The 22,501-nt window shown below is 43.5% G+C and overlaps 1 protein-coding gene across 1 annotated transcript in view; it reads right to left on the bottom strand.

Annotated features, from left to right (window-relative positions):
* The window catches only part of LDLRAD4 (low density lipoprotein receptor class A domain containing 4), a 330,574-nt gene that overhangs the window by 10,108 nt on the left and 297,965 nt on the right, over nucleotides 1–22,501 (bottom strand). The window contains exon 3 of the mRNA XM_064293224.1: nucleotides 19,037–19,191. Within this exon, the coding sequence (XP_064149294.1) occupies nucleotides 19,037–19,191 (155 nt within the window). The remainder of the gene's footprint in view (nucleotides 1–19,036; nucleotides 19,192–22,501) is intronic.

Below are 22,501 nucleotides of genomic sequence, written 5' to 3'. Positions count from 1 at the left end.
TACTTCTTGTTCAGGTTATTTGCTTCATCTCCTGTTTTTCTTTTGTCAGTTTGGCTGGTGGTTTATTGATTGTGTTGATCTTTTCAAAGAACCAGCTTTTGGTCTTGTTAACTCTTTCAATTGGTTTTCTATTCTCTATTTCATTTAATTCTGCTCTAATTTTTATTATTTGTTTTCTTCTGGTGCCTGAGGATGTCTTTTGCTGCTCTCTTTCTGCTTGTTCGAGTTGTAGGGTTAATGCTTTGATTTTGGCCCTTTCTTCTTTTTGGATGTGTGCATTTATTGCTATATATTGATCCGTGAGTTTTGCTTTTGCTGTGTCCCAAAGGTTCTGTAGGATGTGTTTTCATTCTCATTTGATTCTGTGAATTTCTTTATTCTGTCCCTAATTTCTTCTATAATCCAGTAGTTTTTGAGCAAGGTGTTGTTCAATTTCCATGTGTATGATTTTTTTTTTTCCCCTTTCTTTTCCTGTTATTGATTTCTAATTTTATGGCTCTATGGTCAGAAAACATGCTTTGGATTCTGTTAAGGCTTCCATTATGGCCTAATATGTGCTCTATTCTGGAGGATGGTCCATTGCGTATTGGAAAAGAAAGCATACTTGGCTGCTGTTGGGTGGGGTGTTCTGTATATGTCTATTAGGTCAAGTTCCTTGATTGTGGCACTTAGCTCTTCCATGTCTTTATTGAGCTTCTTTCTGGATGTTCTGTCCTTCACTGAAAGTGGTGTGTTAAAGTCTCCTAGTATTATTGTGTAGCTGTCTATCTCTCTTTTCAATGCTGTTAGAGTTTGTTTTACGTATTTTGGAGCCCTGTTGTTGGGTGCGTAAATATTTAATATGATTGTGCCCTCCTTTAATCATTATATACTGTCCTTCCTTATCCTTTGTGGTAGATTTTATTTTAAATTTCTATTTTGCCAGAAATTAATATTGCCACTCCTGCTCTTTTTTGATTGTTGTTTGCTTGATATATTTTTTTCCACCCTTTGAGTTTTCGTTTGTGTCTAAGGTGTCTCTCTTGTAGGCAGCATATAGACAGATCCTGTTTTTGTTTTTTTTAATCCATTCTGCCACTGTCTCTCTTTTTTTGGTGCATTTAGTCCATTTACATTCAGCGTAATTATTGATTGGTATGTTAGTGCCGTCATTCTGATGTCTTTTTGTGTGTGTTGTTGACAGTTTCTTTATTCCACTTAATTTTCTTTTCATCTTTTTTATTGCTATTGATTTTGAATTTGCTGAGTCTTTATGTTTTTCTTGTTTTTTTTTATTTTGATGTGTAGGATTGTTAGTTTCCTTTGTGGTTACCTTAATATCTACCCCATTTTCCTACTTTAAAGCAATCTTTTATTTCTTTATATTGCCTTGACTTCCTCTCCATATGAAAGATCTATGACTAGATTTTTTAGTCCCTCTTTTTTGATTTAATGTTTTCGTCTTTTACATAATGACATCTTTGTTTCCCTATTTTCAGTGTTTTAGCTTTGATGTATTTTTGTGATTTTCCATTCTGGGTTGATATCTGGTTGCTCTGTCCTGTATTCTAGTCTTGGGTTGTTATCTGATGTTATTGATTTTCTACCCAGAGGACTCTTTTAGTATTTTTTATAATTTTGGTTTGTTTTTGCAAATTCCCTAAACTTCTGTTTATCTGGAAATGTCCTAATTTTGCCATCATATTTGAGAGAGAGTTTTGCTGGGTATGTAATTCTTGGCTGGCAATTTTTTTTCCTTCAAGGCTTTATACGTGTCATCCCATTGCGTTCTTGCCTGCATGGTTTCTGCTGAGTAGTCAGAGTTTAGTCTTACTGACTCTCCTTTATAGATGACTTTTCATTTATCCCTAGCCACTCTTAAAATTCTCTGTTTATCTTTGGTTTTGGTGAGTTTGATTATGTCTTGATGACTTTCTTTTGGGATCTACCTTGTGTGGGGTTCGATGAGCATTTTGGATAGATATCTCTCATCTTTCATGATATCAGGGAAGTTTTCTGCCAACTACTCTTCAACAATTCTCTCTGTATTTTCTGTTATCCCCCTGTTCAGGTACTCCAATCACTCTTAGATTATTCCCCTTGATAGAATCCCACATAATTATTAGGATTTCTTTATATTTTTAAATTCTTTTATCTGATTTTTCCTCAAATATGTTGGTGTCAAGTGCTTTATTTTCAATCATACTAATTCTGACTTGCATTCCCTCAATTCTGCTCCTCTGACTTTCTGTTGAGTTGTCTAACTCTGAAATTTTACAGTTAATCTTCTGGATTTCTGTTTGCTCTCTCTCTATGGATTCTTGCAGGCTGTTAAATTTGTCATGCTTTTCTCTAATCTTCTTGAGTTCCTCTATTGCTTTGTGTGTGTATTCCTTGGCTTATTCTGCCTTTTGCCTGATCTTCCTGATCTCTTGAGAAGATCCGTATATTAATCTTTTTTATTCTACCTCCTGTAATTCCAAGAAATTATCTTCATCTGGATGATTTCTTGATTCTTTGTTTTGGGTGCTTGCTGAAGCCATCATGGTTTGCCTCTTTATGTGATTTTATATTGACTGTTGTCTCTGAGCCATCAATAAGTTATTGTATTTATTTATTTTATGTTTGCTTACTGTGTCCTAGCTTCTTGTTTTGTTTTGTTTTGATGTGCTCAAATAGGCTGCTCATGTGAGCTAGGTTGATTATTGGCACCTTTGAAGCTCTAACGTCCTGTCACCAGGTGGTTAGAGTTGTTACTAGGTATGTAAGCCCAGGAGTCCATTTACTTTCCTTGTATGTATTCAGCTCAGAGGTACAGGTAGTCAGTCACCAAGTGTGTGGCGCAGGTTCTTACCTACAGTCCTAGATGGGCAGGGGTAATTGGTGTAGCACAGGTATCTGGCTGCAATAGGGGGGTCACACTCTGAGCAAGGCTGACAGCTGCCCCTGAGTGTCTGTGAGGAAAGTGTGTTCCTGTTCCCTACAGCACGTAGGTGGGTGGATTTTGCAGCCTGGCTATGGGCACCTAATGATGCTGGCTGTAAGGACTGGGAGGCAATACTTATTCTTCGACCCGTGTTGTGTGTGGCTAGGTGGCATGGATGGAGCCACCAGTTCTTAGGCCCCTGATGTGTGTAGGTGAGGCCCCTGCTTGTGGTGTCAAACACAGGAGCTTGCCTTTCCACCATATAGCTGATACAGTTGAGGTCAGACTTTAGATGTATACCCTGTTGTACTGTGCTAATGAGGGCCTAAGCTGTTGTAATGGGCCCACACAGGTCTATGCAGGGGTAAAAGGAATTCAAAATCCATGGACCCCTTACGCATAACAACGATTGTGAGCATGGCAAAGGACTGGGCAGTGTTTCGTTCTGTAGTACATAGGGTTGCTATGAGTCAGAACTGACTCGACAACACCTAACAACAACATGATGTTGATTAGGTGGGATTAGTGGCAGTTAAGTTAATGAGGCAGGACTCAATCTTCAAGATTAGGTTGTGTCTTAAATCAATCTTTTTTGAGATATGAAAGAGAGACAGGGGCACATTACACCACCAAGAAAGAAGCTCCAGGAGTACAGTGTGTCCTTTGGACCCGGGGTTCCTGCACTGAGAAGCTCCTTGATGAGGGGAAAATTGATGCCAAGGACATTTGTCCACAGCCAACAGAGACAGGAAGAATTCCCCTGGAGCTGGTGTCCTGAATTCTGACTTCTAGCCTCCTAGACTGTGACAGAATAAATTTCACTTTGTGAAAGCCACCCATTTGTGGGTTTTCTGTTATAGGAGCACTAGATAACTAAGAGAGCAGCCCAGCACTTGGCCCCTGCACCACCAGGGCTCCTTGGAGATTTTTTAAAAAATATTTTTTTAAGAAAGGATAAATAAAGCAGACATTGATGAGGGTTAAAATAAGAAAAATGCTGTCTTAATACACTTATCAGAAATTTGGTGGATCCCCAACACAAAAGAACCAACATAAAAGAACCATAAACAAGCTCTGTCTATTGTAGAGGAATTTTAAAAAGCCAAAAGATAAAAATTACAATGAAAAAACCCACCCCAAATAGGAAAAGATCATATGAATATCAATGAATTGGTCCTGTTGAGCTGAGATTTTGAGTTAAAAAGAAAACAAAATAAAAAACCAGTTGATAAAACCTTAAAGGGCTAAGCTTAAAAAAAAAAAAAAAAATTTTTTTTTTTTCCAAGCTTAGATTGGAAAAATGGTACAAGGTAGAAGATCGAATGAAGATTTAGAATATTTTAACAAACTTTATTTAAACAATAATTAAGTTTTGTGGTATACAGACAATAAAAACAGTTTTAAGATCTTTAGATAATTTACTGATATTAAATTGAGTTAATACATATTAATATCATTTAAGTTTATATACTTTTGCTTTTCATGCCATAGAGGAGATATTTGGGACTGCTAATAAATGTGTTTATTTTTGACACTTAAAATGTAACAAAGACAGAAAGTTTAAAAGATTTATTAAAAGGGAATTTATTTGATGTGATCAAAGTTTTATCTGTTGTGGTCAAGGTTTATCTGTTGTGGCTAAAGTTTGACGGATTAATTTATGAAATTTAAGAAGTTTAGTAACAAAGGAAACCCTGGTGGTATAGTGGTTAAGAGCTACATCTGCTAACCAAAAGATCAGGCTAAAATGTTGATGTACATCAATTCTGCTCATTTCTGCAATGTGATTGATAGAAACTTCACTTTTAAGATCCTGGTGAAGAACCAGCTGGTATCCAGTAGAAAAACAGCACTGTGAGTTTAAGGAGCCTGCCATGGCCACCATCTAGGAGTCTGACTAAGTCCAGGTCTGGATCATCAATGTGTTATCTCCAATCTCTGATCAAAAGGAGGGAGTGACTTAGGAGTTAAAATTGGAACCATTATTCCTGGTCCTTGTGTATAAAGAATGTGACCCAGCTGGAGCGACAAGGACTCACAAAGACCCATCAACTCGGCCCTGAGGTATAAAAATAAATAGTTAGGACAACCTTGGAAAACATCTTTTAGGAAAACTTTCACATAAACAATTAGGGCACAAAAGACCCATGTATTTTCCACGCTTATCTTTTCCTGTTAGCATTTAGTAAATAGTAAGATTTGTTGGACCAGTGAAGACCCTCCTGACTGTTGTTATTGAAACTTGTACCAATGATTATTAAGAAATATGATTCAAAATGTAGAATCATGGTGATTTAGCAGTTTTTAGCTAATCTGTGGAAAGGTGAAACTTCTACTAATTTTACCCATTTGTAATGTCAATATGTACTGATGATTCTGTAACACTCTTCAGACTCGGGCAGCATGGCCCTGGCAGCATGCTTGTCTGTTTCCCACTTTTGCCTCTTGGAACAGAAGCTGAATAAAATCTTTCTTCTTGCTTTACTTTGTGGTGATTTTACTCTAGGACAGTACACTGTGTATAAGTACAGTTTTGTGAAACTTCTGTTTTATTTGTGTGCGTATTCTTATTTGTGATGTTAAAATGTGCTTCTTAATGTTCTTTATGGTCAAAAACAGTTTGAGGGCTTTTGATGTAAGCCAGTTAGCTCTCATGTTAGATAGGGCCTCCTCCCAGGGAATGAATATGTTATATGGCTTCAAATATCTGGAAGTCCATTCTCCTCTCTGTCCCAGGATAAGCATTTTAAAGCATTAAAGAACTGGTCCTTGAATGTAGAGCCACTCATTTATCTTCTGATGAAATCAATATTCTCTTTTTTCATGCAATCTCTCCACTATCAAAATTTTAGTATTACTGTCTTTTCTACTCTAGATGGCAGCAACACCTTGGATGTAAAGGCAGTATCTCTAGATGGCAATTACTGTTTTCTCCAGCACTTCCCCCTTTATTTCACCTTGGGAATTATCATCAGACTTTTCTCAAGACTTTTCCAACGCGACTCAACTAGCACATGTCCCTTAAGAGAAAAGACAAGTCATCCAAAGAGTGTCTGTTGGGAAGAAAAGAAAGGAAATCCTTTATATTTCCAGAAAATACAGTGGATCAGGGAAGCTCTATAGGTGGAGTTTACGGCAGGGAAATGGAGCCATGAGGGAAAGTCGTAGAGGAAAATGACCATGGAGATAAACCGAGCAGAGGAGCTGCACCCAGGCACCCTCCACTGTCCTGGGTGCTGAAGAAAGGGAGCAGTTAGCTGCACAGAGAAGCTACCCTGGGAACCACGAAGATTGGGTAACATACTGCACACTATCAGCTTAGGCAGTCATATCAGAGTCCAACACAGAGCCAGGATCCAGCCACCCTCCTTGGCATATCTTTGCAGCCCTGTGATGCCTCCCCAACAAAGGGAGCCCAAAATTAGAATAAATTAAGAGATTTTATTTTCCAGAATACACACCCTATAGATTTTCAAGGAATAAGTTAAAAACAAACATTACCATTAGAATTTAAAAAGTTACTACACATGTTTATAAAATTTTTCAAACATTTTATCTAAAAATCTGATTTTAGCACATCTTTGCCACAATATAGGCCATTCAATGAGTTCAAATGAGTTACCTTGGGAGGCTGCACATGCTCCAAATATTGGAATTGCCTTCAGATAAGCTTATTGTGAGCAGAGGACACAATACATGAATGAATCCTTACCATAAAACTTTCAACAAAACAGATCAAGACCCCTCATCTGCCTTCATCAATTCCAGCTCCTTCACCAGAGGCAGCCCTCAGTTTGCTGTGATCCTTCCGGACCTTTCTCTACAGCATCAGTTGGTAATTTGCACATCAGTCCCACTGATTGAGTCACACTTGGCTTTGCACCAAAACATTATCATTTAGCTTGATTACTCACATAATTCATAAGACTTAACTCTAAATGGATTTTTGGCTGGTATCAGAAATCAAATCCATCCTATTTACAACAAATAAGTAAAAGGAAGGCTGGCCATCATTGAGAACTAAAAAGAAATTTATCTTGAGAAATTTCATAAAAATGAACCGAGAGCTCTGAAGGTGATTTCAAAACTCTTCTGAGCAACCTCAGTAGAGGGGCATCTGAGCAGCCCCCAGGCTTGGAGATGACCTGGTAGTAAAAGAGCACACAGTCTGCTGCAGGACAGCTACAGTTTGATGGCAGCCCAGCAGCCAACCTCCTGCTTCTCTCTCTCTTCTTCTGCTTCTCTTACTTGAAAGGAGCCTTTGAAGCTAGGTTAAAATCATCTACCTTCTAAATGCTTCCAGTGAACACACCGTTCTCTGTGGGCAGACCTTGAAATGGCCAGTTTGGCCCCCGGATTCCCTGAGAGCCCTTGCTCACTGGGAGAGCGCACTGCCCAGGTTGGAACCCGGCACCCGGTTTGACAGCTGGGCAGCCCACCTGGCCGCCCTGCCGCTGGAAATGCAGTTTCAGCAGCTCACGAAGTCAGGGAGAAATCTTACTCCACCACAAAGAACACCCGCCTCGCCCCATGTCCCTTTCCGTCTTGTCCCCGCAATGACGCCAGGTGGGATGTGGCTCTACTTTATTTTGAGTGGCGGGGCTTACCTATTGCAACTGCGTCCTTAAGCCCTTTGGTTCACTTGTCATCTTCTAAATGCTTTTCTGCAGGTGGGCCGTCACAGGTAGAGGTGAGAGGACACGGGCACCCAGTGACAGCTCTCTGAGACAGCACGGATGAACCCAAGGCCGGGACTTGTACTGGCGCGCCCTCGGCTGGCTGCACGGTGACTCCTGAGCGGCCCCCCTCGAAGACTCTGACCCAGCAGGGCCTTGGGGGCGGAGCTTCGTGGAGGGTCCCTGACGCCAGCTCAGGCTGCGCAACGCCACACCACCATGCTCAGTGACCTCAAGCTGGAGTCTACAGCACGGTTGTTCTCTGAGCAGCATGGGAAAGGGCACAAAGCAAAGAGATGGGCAGACAGCAAGAGACGCCCCAGCGGTCCCCAGACTGCAGGCTCCACTCTGGTTCAGGAGCCACCCTTGCTCCCCGGGCCCTGGCCGTGGAAGCACTGATGCTCCAGTGCCTGTGCCCCGAGGGGCCAGGTCTGCCAGAGCAGGCGCCTGGCCAGGCTCCAGCTAAGAAAGGGGAGCGGCGTCTGGGGGAAAGCTGGGCTCTGTCGACACGCTTTGCCTGCTCAGGGAAGGCTGTTCACGAGGCAGCCGAGGCCTCCCGTCTAGCTTGTTTTTACCCTGTGGCGGAGGAACAAGACAGGAATATTTTCTCTAAAAAGCGGCAACAAGCGCGACCACGCAGACCTGTAAGTGGCTGGGGGCTATCCCCCGCATGGGGGCTCCTCCAGGCAGGCTGCAGTGGACAGTCCGGCCCGGTAGAGGGCGCGCAGTTGACAGCCACGGTGCCAGACTGGTACAGCCCAGGCTGCCCAATGCCCTGTCTTCAAGAGAAGCTGTGTGCTCTAATTTTTAAGTGAAATCACCCACTTTTTGAAAGTTGGATCAAGTTTGTTAAAATACTCTATGAGACAAACCAACTCCTGGTCACTCTGCTAACTTCAGTCATTCTGGGTGACTGAAAGAGCAGTTTTCTGCACCACCAGAGCTGGGGGACACCAGCTCTCCATGCCAGCGCCCTCCCTGAGGTTCCTCCCTCGGAGCTGCTGAAAATCTTTTTGGCGGGGAGGCCCAGGTGTTTGCATTTTCTCAATCATTGAGCACCCGAAGCAGCTGGTAATAAAAAAATGCCTGACAAGACTTCTTACATTAATTTTTAAATTTAATTTGCTGTTTTTATAGGTCAAAAATGGCTAAATATCAAAATTTCGTATGGTTCAAACTATGTAGAATGTCTCTGCTCCTCCTTCATAGATGGCCAACCACCACTCCCATTGCTGCCCCTCACTACTCTCCCACGACAGGACCCCAAAGGTGAGGAACCCCAGGAGCAGCACCCCCAAGACCAGGACACCCAGAGCTAGGACCTCCAGAACCAGGACTCCCAGGACCAGAACTCTCCAGGACGAGGACCGGGGCTGGATGGGAGCAGCCGAGTTGGGGGGATGAGTAGGAGAGGCCACCGGGCCCTCTCTGGCTCTGGCAAGAAAGACACCAGCAATTTGTTCAAACACCTCTCAGGGTTGTGGCTGGAATATTTATGCCCCGTTGTTGTTTCCTGCTACTTGATAGCCTAAGATAATGAAAAGAATTCTAGACAGTCTCAAAGCTCTGTAATCAAGTAAATTGGTCTATCACAAACCAAACCTGTACTACCTGAGAAAGTATACACAGAGTTTCCGTTACAAACCACAATGCTGGGTGCCACCATGTAAGTGTCTGCTTCTCTTGTAGTTTGGGAAACCCCGGTGGCATAGCGGTTAAGTAAGTGCTATGGCTGTTAACCAAAGGGTTGGCAGTTTGAATCCGCCAGGCACTCCTTGGAAACTCTATGGGGCAGTTCTACCCCTATAAGGTTGCTATGAGTCAGAATCAACTCAACTGCACTGGGTTTGGTTTTTTTTTTTCTTGTAGTTTAATTTAAGCCTGGGTCACTGTTTTTCATTTTCACCTGGAAATAACTGCTTCTTCAGGGGCAGCATCACCCCATCCATAGAGCTCTCCTGGAATAGGGTCTCAGAACACAGATGCACCCTCAGCTTAGGACACTGGCAGCTAGCAGCTGGGCCTCCCATGCAGGCCTATCAAAATTGCCCTGGCCAGAGGTGTCCTGGGGCACAGGATGCTGCTCTTCCCACATACATCTCTTGGGAGCGAGAGAAGGAAGAGACAGGCATGGTTGGGGAGCAGGCATAAGGGTGGTGGTGCCACGACCAGCCAGGGCCCTCTGTGGCTGAGGAGGCACCTTTAGGACAAAGCCCTCACAGCAACATCAGGGGTCTGGCTCAGATGGGGAAGGGTCCAAGAAAGCATTCGGTCCAACTGTCACTTTCAAGAACAACACTCTTCCTGAGAGCCCAGGATACTCAGAGCTAGTGGGATTTTATTTTATTAACTGCAGTTTTGCTTTCCCTTTGGTTGAAGTGGAGCACCCTATGAGCCATAGTGGCCAGCACACGCCAGATAGTGCAGTGACCACAACCAGGTCAGGACATCAATATCCCAGGCTCCTCTAAAATAAAACCCAACACCTTTCTGATATTTCCCTAATAGCAATTTTCCATCTTGACTGTAAGTCTTCCAGTCTTCCAGTAGACACATAAAAATAAATCAACAGTGTTAAACCAAACCACCCAGAAGCTGATAAATTAGGCCCCTGCCCTTCTCACACCAATTTAAATACATCTTTTGGTGGCTTGCTAATGAAGCCCTCCTGTGGCACTGTAATAAAAATAGGACCAAAAGGACCTCCCCTAGAAGTGAGGCACCCCAATCACAGCCTGAGAAGGAGAAGCTTCATTCTGAGAGACCTTCTGGTTCCATACAGACAAGTGGCAAGAGGGAGTCCTGGAGCCACAGCACCCTTCATGCTCCTGCTGGGTGCTAACCGCTGGGGAGAGAGCCTGGGGTGTGGGTACTGACAAGAACAAGGGGCATGTCAGGAGCACTCAAGTGCTCTGATTCACAGAAGAAACTCCACCAACAGCAGCAACCAAAACCATACATTCATCTTCACCAGTGACTTTCTTCCCAGGGGCATTTCATGAATCCTCACAGCCCCGCAGGGAAGCCAAGGAGGGTAATTACCAACATACTTTATCACAGACAGTAAGGTCTTTCCCCTTCTGTGTGGCCATGTCCAGTCAATCCCCTCCTTGCAACCCCCTCACAGAAGGCAGGGAGGTTCTGGCAGTCACTTGTGGATGCTGAGGGGTTCTGGGTGGGGGGAGCAACCTGAGAGGGCAGCGTTCAGTGCATACCCAGTGCACATTGGCCCAGATAGGGCTGGGGCACTGGCTAAGGGGCCCTGTCCCAGACACTTCTGCCCTACCCCACATACATGGAAGGACACCTGAGACCCTGAATCTCCCCAGTAAGATCTGGAAAATGGCAGTGGGGCTCTGCCATAGCTAGGTGGCCGCAGGAAAGGGCGGAGTGCAAGGAGCTCCCTTGTCTTCTCTCTTCATTCCTTACTCAGCATCTGGCTCAAAGCAGGTGCTTTGTAGATGATGACAGACGGAGGAAGGCAGACTTCGCCCAGGGAGACTGCTCCCAAGGCAGAGACCCAAGGAGGACCCTCTGGTCATGCCAGGCCTCTGTGGACCCCAGTATCTCCCCCAGGGCTGCTGAAACTGTTCTCGTCCTTCAGTTGTGTGCCCCAGAGCCAGCCTGAGAGACATGTTTTGGAATCTGACCACAGCAAGGCCAGGGATGCTGGGGAAGGGTGGCGAGCAGCACTGGGTATGCTCAGGGCTTCTCCATCTATCGACATTTGGGCCAGGTCATTCTTTGTTGGAGGGGGGAAGTCCCATATTGTGGAATGTTTGGCAGCATCCCTATAGCACCTCCTCCCCAGCTGTCAGCTGTGACAACCCACTCCTCCAGATGCTGCCAAATGTCCCCCAGGGGCACAATCACCCCTGGCTGAGAGCCCCTGGTGTAAACTAGTCAGTTGTTTTCCTAATGCTGTAATAAGGGAACTGGTATTTCCTAGAAGGCGTTAGGAAGGGAAGTAGGCAACTGTGATAGATGACGCCCTGAGAGGTTCCTGCGAAGACAGGAGGCTTGGAGGAGCAGGATGGGCAGAGAAACGGAGCTGTGGCCCCACCTACAATATTATCTAGGGCTGTATTTGTATCCAGAGAGGAGGAAATTCTCTTCCTCACCTGTTCTCTTCCCTTTTTTTTTTTTTTGAGCTATAAAAAAATAAAACCTACTGCCTTGGAGTCAATTCCAACTCACGGAGACCCCATGCGTGTTGGAGTAGAACTGCTCCATAGGGTTTTCTTGGCTGTAATCTTCACAGAAGCAGATGGCCAGGCTTTTCTTCCATGATATCACCGAGTGGGTTCAAATCACTAAACTTTAGGTTAGTAGTTAAGTTCAAACTGTTTGCACCACCACGGACTTTCTCAAAGTTATAAACTAGGCTAATATTCCTAGTAATGAAATGAGCAAGGGTCTGGCACTGAACTGTCTCTTGTAACTGTTTAAAGTGTACCTTGAATTTTATGAAACTTTGAACCATCAAACACAGTCTATTGCAAGCTGTGCAATATCCACATTCCCATTTTATTGAAGAGCGAAATCCAGGCCTTAAGAAGTAGCAGGCCAGGGTCACACAAAAACAAATATAAAGCAGCGAAGTGCTGTGTGAGGCTTGAATCTCAGCACGAAGCTCTCAGGGGAATAGACAGTGATAAAGACATCACCAGCTTCTGACTGTACCCAGGGGCAGTTCTTGTTGTTGTTGTTGTTGTTAGGTGCTGTCGAGTTGGTTCCGACTCATAGTGACTCTATGCGCAACAGAACGAAACACTGCCCGGTCCTGCGCCATCCTTACAAACGTTGTTATGCTCAAGCTCATTGTTGCAGCCACTGTGTCAGTCCACCTCGTTGAAGGTCTTCCTCTTTTCCACTGACCCTGTACTTTGCCAAGCATGATGTCCTTTTCCAGGGACTGATCCCTCCTGACAACATGTTCAAAGTATGTAAGACTCAGTCTCGCCATTCTTGCTTCTAAGGAGCATTCTGGTTGTACTTCCTCTAAGACAGATTTGTTCGTTCTTTTGGCAGTCCATGGTATATTCGATATTCTTCACCAACACCACAACTCAAAGGCGTCAATTCTTCTTCGGTCTTCCTTATTCATTGTCCAGCTTTCATGTGCATATGATGCGATTGAATACCATGGCTTGGGTCAGGCTCACCTTAGCCTTCAAGGTGACACCTTTGCTCTTCAACACTTTAATGAGGTCCTTTGCAGCAGATTTACCCAATGCAATGCGTCTTTTGATTTCTTGCTGCTTCCATGGCTGTTAATTGTGGATCCGAGTAAAATGAAATCCTTGACAACTTCAATCTTTTCTCCGTTTATCATAATGTTGCTCATTGGTCCAGGTGTGAGGATTTTTGTTTTCTTTACGTTGAAGTGCAATGCACACCGAAGGCTGTGGTCTTTGATCTTCATTAGTAAGTGCTTCAAGTCCGCTTCACTTTCAGCAAGCAAGGGTGTGTCATCTGCATAATGCAGGTTGTTAATGAGTCTTCCTCCAATCCTGATGCCCCGTTCTTCCTCATATAGGCCATCTTCTCATATTATTTGCTAAGCATACAGATTGAATAGGTATGGTGAAAGAATACAACCGTGATGCACACCTTTCCTGACTTTAAACCAATCAGTATTCCCTTGTTCTGTCTGAACAACTGCTTCTTGACCTAAGTAAAGGTTCCTCATGAGCATAATTAAGTGGCCTGGAATTCCCATTCTTAGCAATGTTATCCATAATTTGTTATGATCCACACAGTTGAATGCCTTTGGATAGTCGATAAAACACAGGTAAACATCCTTCTGGTATTCTCTGCTTTCAGCCAGGATCCATCTGACATCAGCAATGATATCCCTGGTTCCATGCCCCCTTCTGAAACTGGCCTGAATTTCTGGCAGTTCCATGTTGATATACTGCTGCAGCCGTTTTTGAACGATCTTTGGCAAAATTTTGCTTGCATGTGATATTAATGATATTGTTCTATAATTTCCACATTTGGTTGGATCACCTTTCTTGGGGATAGGCATAAATATGGATCTCTTCCAGTCAGTTGGCCAGGAAGCATGGCATAGACAAGTGAGCACCTTCAGCACTGCATCTGTTTGTTGAAACATCTCAATTGATATTCCATCAATTCCTGGAGTCTTGTTTTTCACCAATGCCTTCAGAGCAGCTTAGACTTCTTCCTGATCATATGCCACCTCTTGAAATGGTTGAGCATCAACTAATTCTTTTTGGTATAATGACTCTGTGTATTCCTTGCATCTTCTTTTGATGTTTCCTGCGTCGTTTAATATTTTCTCCATAGAATCCTTCACTATTGCAACTCGAGGCTTGAATTTTTTCTTCAGTTCTTTCAGCTTGAGAAATGTTGAGCATGTTCTTCTCTTTTGGTTTTCCATCTCCCGCTCTTTGCACGTATCATAATAATACTTTACTTTGTCTTCTCGAGCCGCCATTTGAAATCTTCTGTTCAGTTCTTTTACTTCATCAATTTTTCCTTTTGCTTTAGCTGCTCAACGTTTAAGAGCAAGTTTCAGAGTCTCCTCTGACATCCATCTTGATCTTTTCTTTCTTTCCTGTCTTTTCAATGACCTCTTGCTTTCTTCATGGATGATGTCATTCCACATCTTGTCTGGTCTTCTGTCACTAGTGTTCACGGTGTTAAATCTATTCTTCAGATGGTCTCTAAATCCAGGTGGGATATACTCAGGGTCATATTTTGGCTCTCGTGGACTTGCTCTGATTTTCTTCAGTTTCAGCTTGAACTTGCATATGAGCAGTTGATGGTCTGTTCCACAGTCGGCCCCGGCCTTGTTCTGACTGATGATATTGAGCTTTTCCATGGTCTCTTTCCACAGATACAGTCAATATGATTTCTGTGTGTTCCATTTGGCGACGTCCATGTGTGTAGTTGCCTTTTATGTCAGCAAAAGAAAGGTATTTGCAATGAAGAAGTCGTTGGTCTTGCAAAATTCTGTCATTTGATCTCCGGCATTGTGTCTATCACCAAGGTCATATTTTCCAAATACTGACCCTTCTTTGTTTCCAACTTTCACATTCCAATCACCAGTAATTACTAATGCATCTTGATTGCATGTTCGATCAATTTCAGACTGCAGCAGCTGATAACAATCTTCTATTTCTTCATCTTTAGCCCTAGTGGTTGGTGTGTAAATTTGAATAATAGTCATATTAACTGGTCTTCCTTGTAGGTGTATGGATATTATCCTATCACTGACAGTGTTGTACTTCAGGATAGATCTTGAAATATTCTTTTAGACGATGAATGCAACACTATTCCTTTTCAAGTTGTCATTCTCAGCATAGTAGACTATTTGATTGTCCAATTTAAAATGGCCAATACCGGCCCATTTCAGCCCACTAATGCCTAGGATACCTATGTTTATGCATTTCATTTTGATGATTTCCAATTTTCCTAAACTCATACTTCGTACATTCCAGGTTCCGATTATTAATGGTTGTTTGCAGCTGTTTCTTCTCATTTTGAGTCGTGCCACATCAGCAGATGAAGGTCCTGAAAGCTTTACTCCAACCACGTCATTAGGGTCAACTCTACTTTGAGGAGGCCGCTTTTCTCCAGTCATCTTTTGAGTGCCTTCCAACCTGGGGGGCTCATCTTCCAGTAGTGTATCAGACAGTGTTCCGCTCCTACTTATAAGGCTTTCACTGGCTAATACTTTTCAGAAGTAGACTGCTGGGTCCTTCTTCCTAGTCTGTCTTAGTCTGGAAGCTCAGCTGAAACCTATCTTCCATGGGTGACCCTGCTGGTATCTGTATACCGGTGGCATAGCTTCCAGCATCACAGCAACACGCAAGCCCCCACAGTACGACAAACTGACAGACACATGGTGGGGGGGGGGTGCAATTCTACTCTGTGCTATATGGTTGCTATGAGTTGGAATCAACTTGATGGCAAACTTTAGGGGGTGCGAAGCCTGAAGGGACCTTTACAGTCACCATGTCACCTCCCTGACTTCAGGGAAGGGAGACCCACTCTTGAAGGAAATAAAAACACATTCCAAGGGAAAACACATTTATATTTTTGCTTTTTTGCCCTAAAAGAAGGACAAATATAAATGTGTTTTCTTTTTCCTTTTAAAAACTATTCTCCTGCTGGGCCTGCTAGGAGGGCATGACTGTGCCTTCACGGTCATCTCTGCAGAACAAGCTCTGCCTGATGGAGGGAGAGGCACAGGGGCAGTGTTGCAGTAATGAGGTATAAACAACGAGAACAGAGGAAGGAGTCATGTAGCCCAAGCAAGGCAGTCAGGGAAGAAAGGAAGAAGATGCTTCCTAAGGCAAGTCTGAAAGAATGATGGGCGGGGTGTGTGAGGCAGGGAGTGCAGGGGCTCTAGGGAAACAGAGGTGTGCAAGGAGTGAGGGGTGCGTGGGCTAAAGGTGGTGGGGAGGGCAGGGGCCTGACCAGAGTCCAGGTGCAGAGATAGCACACACAAAGGAACAGAAAAGAACTCCGTTACCTGTGTTCAGGGGGCTCTTAGCACTTTTGAATTTTAAATTAACAGTTTGTACATGTACAATTTAGTGACATTGATTACACTCTTCAAGTTGTAATTCTCAAACTCCTTTTCTGGGTTGTTTGCCCCTCATTAACATAAACTCCTTGCCCCCAAAAGTTCTTATCTCATTTTTTGAGTTGTTGTAAATATGATCCCATATAAACAGTTCTTAAAAGAGCATAATGCTCAAGGCAGACCCTTTCTACCAGTTAAGCTAAACTAGTCAGTTTTAAGATGACTTCAGGGGATATTTTTGGTTCAAGGTTTAAGGATTATTTTATGGTAATAGTTTCAGGGGTTCATCTACCCTCCATGGTTCCAGAAAGTCTAGAGTCCATAAGAATTTGAAACACTGTTGGGCATTTTCCAACTTTTGATCAGGATTCTTCTGTGGAATCTTTGATCAAAATGTTCAGTAATGGTAGCCAGGAACCATGCAGTTCTTCTGATGTCATGGCAAAGGAGGCAGTTGTTCATGAAGACAATAAGCCATACATTCCATATCTTCCTCCTATTCCTGATTCTCCTTCTTCGTCTGTTGTTCCAGGCAAATTGAGACTGACTGTTGTGCTTTGGATGGCTGCTTGCATGCTTTTAAGACCCCAGGCACTACACAATGAACTAGGAGGTAGAACAGAGTACTAAACATGTTATTAGGCCTATTAACTGGGATGTCCCATGAAACCATGACCCTAAACCTCCAAAATAAGGAAAAAATCCCATGAGGTGTTTGTACATAAGCAGCCTCAGCAGCTACTCTTTTTTTTTTTTTTTGTCATTCTTGTAAATATATCTATTACACAACTTTTGCCAAGTCAACTTTTTATATGTGTACAACTTATTGGCAGCAATTACAATAATTGGCTGTGTAACCCTACCCTTAATCAATGTGATACTTTCATCACTATTAAGCTCCTAGCATTTTGGTGTTCATGGAAGAGGCAGTGTAAGACCGGGGACTTTCATAAATTTGTATCCTGTGATGTGTATATTCTTGGGGACTGCCTGTTGTTGACAATAATGGGTGAATGGGACTGTTTTTATATGCCCCAAGGCTGGAGGTCAGTGTTCACAGTCCTTGCATCAAGCCTGGGGCAAAGTCATCATGGCCAATGCTTTTTTTGTTTTAACTATGAGTTTCAACTTTAGATAGCATGGATTGACTCCCTACTATGATAAATGAGGTAATTACACTCCTAACAATTTATCCTACTTTTCCCAGTTCCATTTTTCATTGCTTACATTATTGTTTATTTTCCTAGGGCTGCTGTGCCAAAGTACCACAAACTGGGTGGATTAGAAGAACAGAAATGTATGGTCTCATAGTTCTGGAAGCTAGGAGTCCAATATCAAGCTGTCTGCCACGTTGATTCCTTCTGAGGACTATGAGGGAGAATCTGTTCCATGCCTCTCTCCTAGCGCCTGGTGATAGTTGCAGATCCCTGGCATTCCTTAACTCGTAGACGTATCACTCCAGTCTCTGCCTCATCTTTATGTGATGGCCAATGCTTCTGTAGCTCTGAAACTCTGCTGTTGTGACACTTAAACTCTGGGGAGTTGTGTGTAGTTAACGTTCAGAACTATAGAAGAATCAGCCCCACCAGTTCCAGGTGCTGGAACTATCTTTGCACCACAGCAGGGCAGCTATAGGATCCAGATGCCAAGGTGAACTGCCATCTCAGGGGGCTCATTGGGGACCAGAACCCCTGTGGGACCAAGGCCACTTGGGCATGAAAAGCAGTGCGGAATCGACTCGACAGCACTGTTTTTTTTTTTTTTTTTTTTTTTTTTGGGAGGAGGCTCGGGGTCCAGGCTGAGGAAAAGAAGGGGTAATAGAGAGTGGGAGGGTCTTCCTCAAGGCGGAACCAGGGAACATGTCCATACGTCTGCCTTATTTCCATATACCTGCTGCGACAGCAGCATGGCCACACTCCCACAGCGGGGCTGGAGGCAGGGCCAGCTGATGCTCTGCAAAGGCTACAGCCAGAGTGTCTCCCTGCCACCTGGCACACCACAGAGAATGGGGGTCTGGAGATTCTGCCTTCTGTGCCCACCATGAAGCCAAGAATTCATATTCGCCTAACTGTACCCACCACTGAAAGTTGCCAGAATCACAGATTATAAAAGCTTCTTGGAATAATAAGTCTCAGTGGCCTTGGTCTCCAGGTACAGACAGTAGATCACTTTAACTGAATATTGGCCTTTTATTTCCCAGGGGAGAAAGGTGATTTGGGTCAAGATGTACCTAGGAACCCGAAAAGACAACAGCCTGGAGATACTCTGATGGGCTGTTCTTTGAGGACCCCCGCACAGCCCAACCCCACCTTGGAACCGAGCGGCGAGGACTGCAGGTATCCGTTGCTCTTACTGTCCCTTTCTGCTCAGCCACACCCATGTTACTGTTGAGCATAGCAGTACCTGCAGACACTTGTAGTGACACTGAAAGGCCTTATTGACCACTGGGACACCTCCAGGACCAGACTTAAAACAACATGGAGGATCTTACAAGAAGAGTGCCAAGTGAAAGAAGTCATACATGGGAGAGTGAGTGCCTGCTGTATGTTTTTGTTCACACAAGATTCAAACGAAGTAGAGCCCACCTGTGCTAGTAGAGGTCAAGGCAGAGGTGGCTCTGGGGACAGTGGCTACAGCGGTCTGAGAGGGCTTCAGGCACGTTCTCTTCTTTGACTGGGTGCTGGTGACACAGGTGTGTTTGGTTTGTAACGTGCACTTTTCTGCAAGTGTGTCGGCCTTCAGTAAAAAGCTTTGCAGTGCCTCTGCACTGCATGGACTGATAAGGATGGGGCTGTGTGAATGGCGTTGTGGCTGGTGGGCACTTGGCCCAACCTTTGGGGCCTCAGGCAGAGGCCATGGCAGCTCCTGCAGATGCGGCCTGAGGCCTGGACTCACCGGCTGCAGCCCCTCCTCCTGCCTCCTGCTCTGACCCGGACGGGTGATAAAGGATCGCGTGGAGACTTTGTAATGGTTCAGCAGGCAGACGATAACTATGACCATCACCGTGACCACCACAATGATGATGATGATCTGAGCAAACTCCAGCTCCGCTGGAATGGGAAGAGGAAAAGGCGTTAGCCATATGCCCCTGATGCTCTACCAGCTCTTGTTCTCATGACTACCTGCCTCCTTGAGGTGTTACAGTAATTGCAATTACCAACAGGGAAGGCCCCTGCATGCACTGGGTCCTCACAGAATTTTAATATCCATTTTAAAGAAGATGAAATGAAGGTACCCCCATAAAGCAAGCACACGACTGGGCTGGGACTCAATGCAAGGTTGTGAAATTTTGAAGTCTGTGCTCTGGCTCCCACATGACATTAAATCCAGGCCATTGTCAGGCCTGGACACTGTAATAGCATCTTGAAGAAAGGGAGGCCCTTGCTGGGGGCTCATTCCAACTGCGCTCTTGTGCTCAGCCTAATGCATTTCATAAAGTTTGTCTTGGCCATTTTATACTGAAATCGGCCTTATGAATATTCAATCGACCCTGTTAGAGCCTTCTGAGATGCTGTGGGGTCATTTTCCCCATTCTCCATGTGGGATGTCACAGTGCAGGTCCAGTGAGTGTCACAGACACTTGGTCCTCAGGCCAGCCTCTCCCTGCTGAGCAGGTGCTCTGAGCTCTGTCTGTTTTGGGGACATGAAAAGCCCAGTGTCACCATCACCTAATTCCCCCTCTTGCCAGGTTTAATCCTCCATCCCTCTTCGCCCAGCAGAGACTTTGTAATGGTTTAGCAGGCAGATGATGACCACAACCATCACTGTGACCACCACAATGATGATGATAATCCGAGTGACCTCCAGCTCGGCTGTGATGGGAAGAGGCAAAGGCATTACCCACATGCCCTTGATTCTCTACCAGCTCTGCTGGGTGAGGGTGGATGGAGAATGTCACCTGGCAAGAAGGGGAATTAGGTGATTGTAACACTGGACTGTTCATACTCCAAGAGAAGACAGGGCTCAGAGCACTTAAAAAAAAAAAAAAAAAAAAAAAAACCTCTCAAAACTGAAGCTATTTCTCCCAACATAATCTCTCCTGAAAAGTTAAAACCAACTTTATGGTTGAGCCAAATTTCCTAAAGTGGCTTCTGCATAGGGACCAGGAAACCGAAGGGAAAATACGAGCTGTTAAAAAGACGCTTTCAGGAGTGATGTCAGCAAGATGATGAAGTAGCCAGCTCCAAGCCTCTCTACCCCCCAGAAAAACAAGCAGAAGCTGTCAGAACCAACTTTGTCAGAATGCTGGAAAACAAAGGTTTACAGCAACCAAGTGAATGCTGAATCAAGAAAAATAAGTTCAAAATGGGAAAACTCTGTGGTACTTTCACTTGCCCTTGTCTCATCCCTCCTCCAGCCTGGCAGCAGTCTTAAAGACAGCAACTCATGTTTCCAGGTGCTTGATTCTGGAGGGAGCAGAGCAGAACCTTATTAGCAAATTACTGAGTTTGTTGTTCTAACCTGTCTGGAGGCCTGAAGGACTGATGCAAGGCGTTCATTTGTTTCACCTATCTTGGAATGCACTCAGGGCAGAAAAGCAGTGGACATTACTCAAAAAATATTCTGATGTAGGCAAACAATCTGAAGCCACCTGAGGCAAACACCGCAGTTGAGACATACCATAGATCACATAAAGGTGGGAAGGAAAAGTCAGGGAGTGTTTTTTTTGAAATTAGGACATTCAAAAGCACTCCTGTATAAGGGGATATTTAGAAAGCCACGCATGTACCCCGGGCAAGACGCACGTTCAAAAAGCATCTGAAAAAACCCTAAGCTTTCACCTTGAGTTACCCTTTAGGGTCATTGTAAGCCCGGATAATTCTTAAAGGAGTGCCTGAGTGCAGAGCCAATCTACAAAGACAGAGAGAGGTGGTGGGTATGTGTGTGTGTGTGTGGGGGGGTTGTTTGTTTTTGTTTCTTCTTGCTATTTGTTTCATTTGCTTTTGCTGCTAGCATTTAAAGAAATATCTGCCAAAACACTAGTTGAACATCAAGTAAAGGAACAGAGACTTCGGCGGCCACACACATTAAGGAATACACTCTCTAAAAAATAGTTTGGAAAAGTCAATTACAACTTTCAACAATCAAAAAAAAAACAAAGCAAAACAAACCTGTAGGAAGTGAAAGAATCTGATTTCCTGAGTTACATTATAATATTCAGATGTTCCAATTTCAACAACAACAACAAATCACAAGGCATATGATGAAACAGGAAAAGATGGCCCATTCAAAAGAACAAATTAAAGTGACAGAAACAGTCCCCATGGAAGTCCAAATAATGGATTTACCAGACAAGGACTTTAAAAGGAAAACATGGATTAAAAAAAAAAAAAAAAAAAGACTAATGGAAATCAGGAAAATGATACAGGAACAAAAAAAGAATATCAATAAATAGATAGAAATTTAAAGAAGGAACCAAACAGAAATACTGGAGCTGAGAAGTACAATAACAAAAATAAAAAATCCACTGGAGGGATTCAACGGCTGATTTAAGCTGGCTTAAGAATAAGTGAATTTGAAGACAGGACAATTGAAATCATCAAGTCCAAGGAGCAAAAGGAAAAAAGAATGAAGAAAAATGAACAAAGCCTAATGGAACTGTGGCACACCATCAAGCAAACCAACATAGCATTATGGGAATCCCAGAAGGGGAATAGAGATAGAAAGGGAAGGAAAGAATATTTGAAGAAGTAATGGCCCAAATCTTCCAAAATTGGATGAAAAACATGAATCTACACATCTAAGAAGGTCAATGGATTCCAAGAAGGATAAACTCAAAAAATACCCAAACCATTGAAAACGGAAGCCAAAAAGAGAATCTTGAAAGCAGCAAGAGAGAAATGACTCATTACATTCAAGGGATCCTCAGTAAGATTGACAGTTGATTTCTCCTCAGAAACCATGGAGGCCAGAAGGCAGTGGGATAACATACATAAAACACTGAAAAAATAAACACACGAACTGTTAACCAAGAGTTCTATATCCAGCAAAATTATCCTTCAAAAATTAGGGAGAAAATAAGACATTCCCAGAAAAACAAAAGCTGAAGGCGTTTGATACCACTGATCTGCCCTACGAGAAGAGCTGAAAAAGAGCCCCCAAGTAGAAATGACAGTACACTAGAAAGTAAATCAAAGGTGTGTCAAGAAATGACGATTCCCAGTAAAGATAAGTGTTATAATAATAATAATACTGCAAAAGCCAGTATTATTGTAATTTTGGTTTGTAACCGATAAACAATATCATAATAAATGAAGAAAATATTGATGTTGCCAATGATTTCATTCTAATTTGATCAACAATCAGTGTCCATGAAAGTGGCAGTCAAGAAATCGAATGATGTATTGCGTTGGGTAAATC

This window comes from Loxodonta africana, chromosome 11 (assembly GCF_030014295.1).
Source record: "Loxodonta africana isolate mLoxAfr1 chromosome 11, mLoxAfr1.hap2, whole genome shotgun sequence".
NCBI lineage: Eukaryota > Metazoa > Chordata > Mammalia > Proboscidea > Elephantidae > Loxodonta > Loxodonta africana.
Note: the sequence above shows the minus strand (reverse complement) of the source record. Positions and strands in the feature narration are given on the sequence as shown.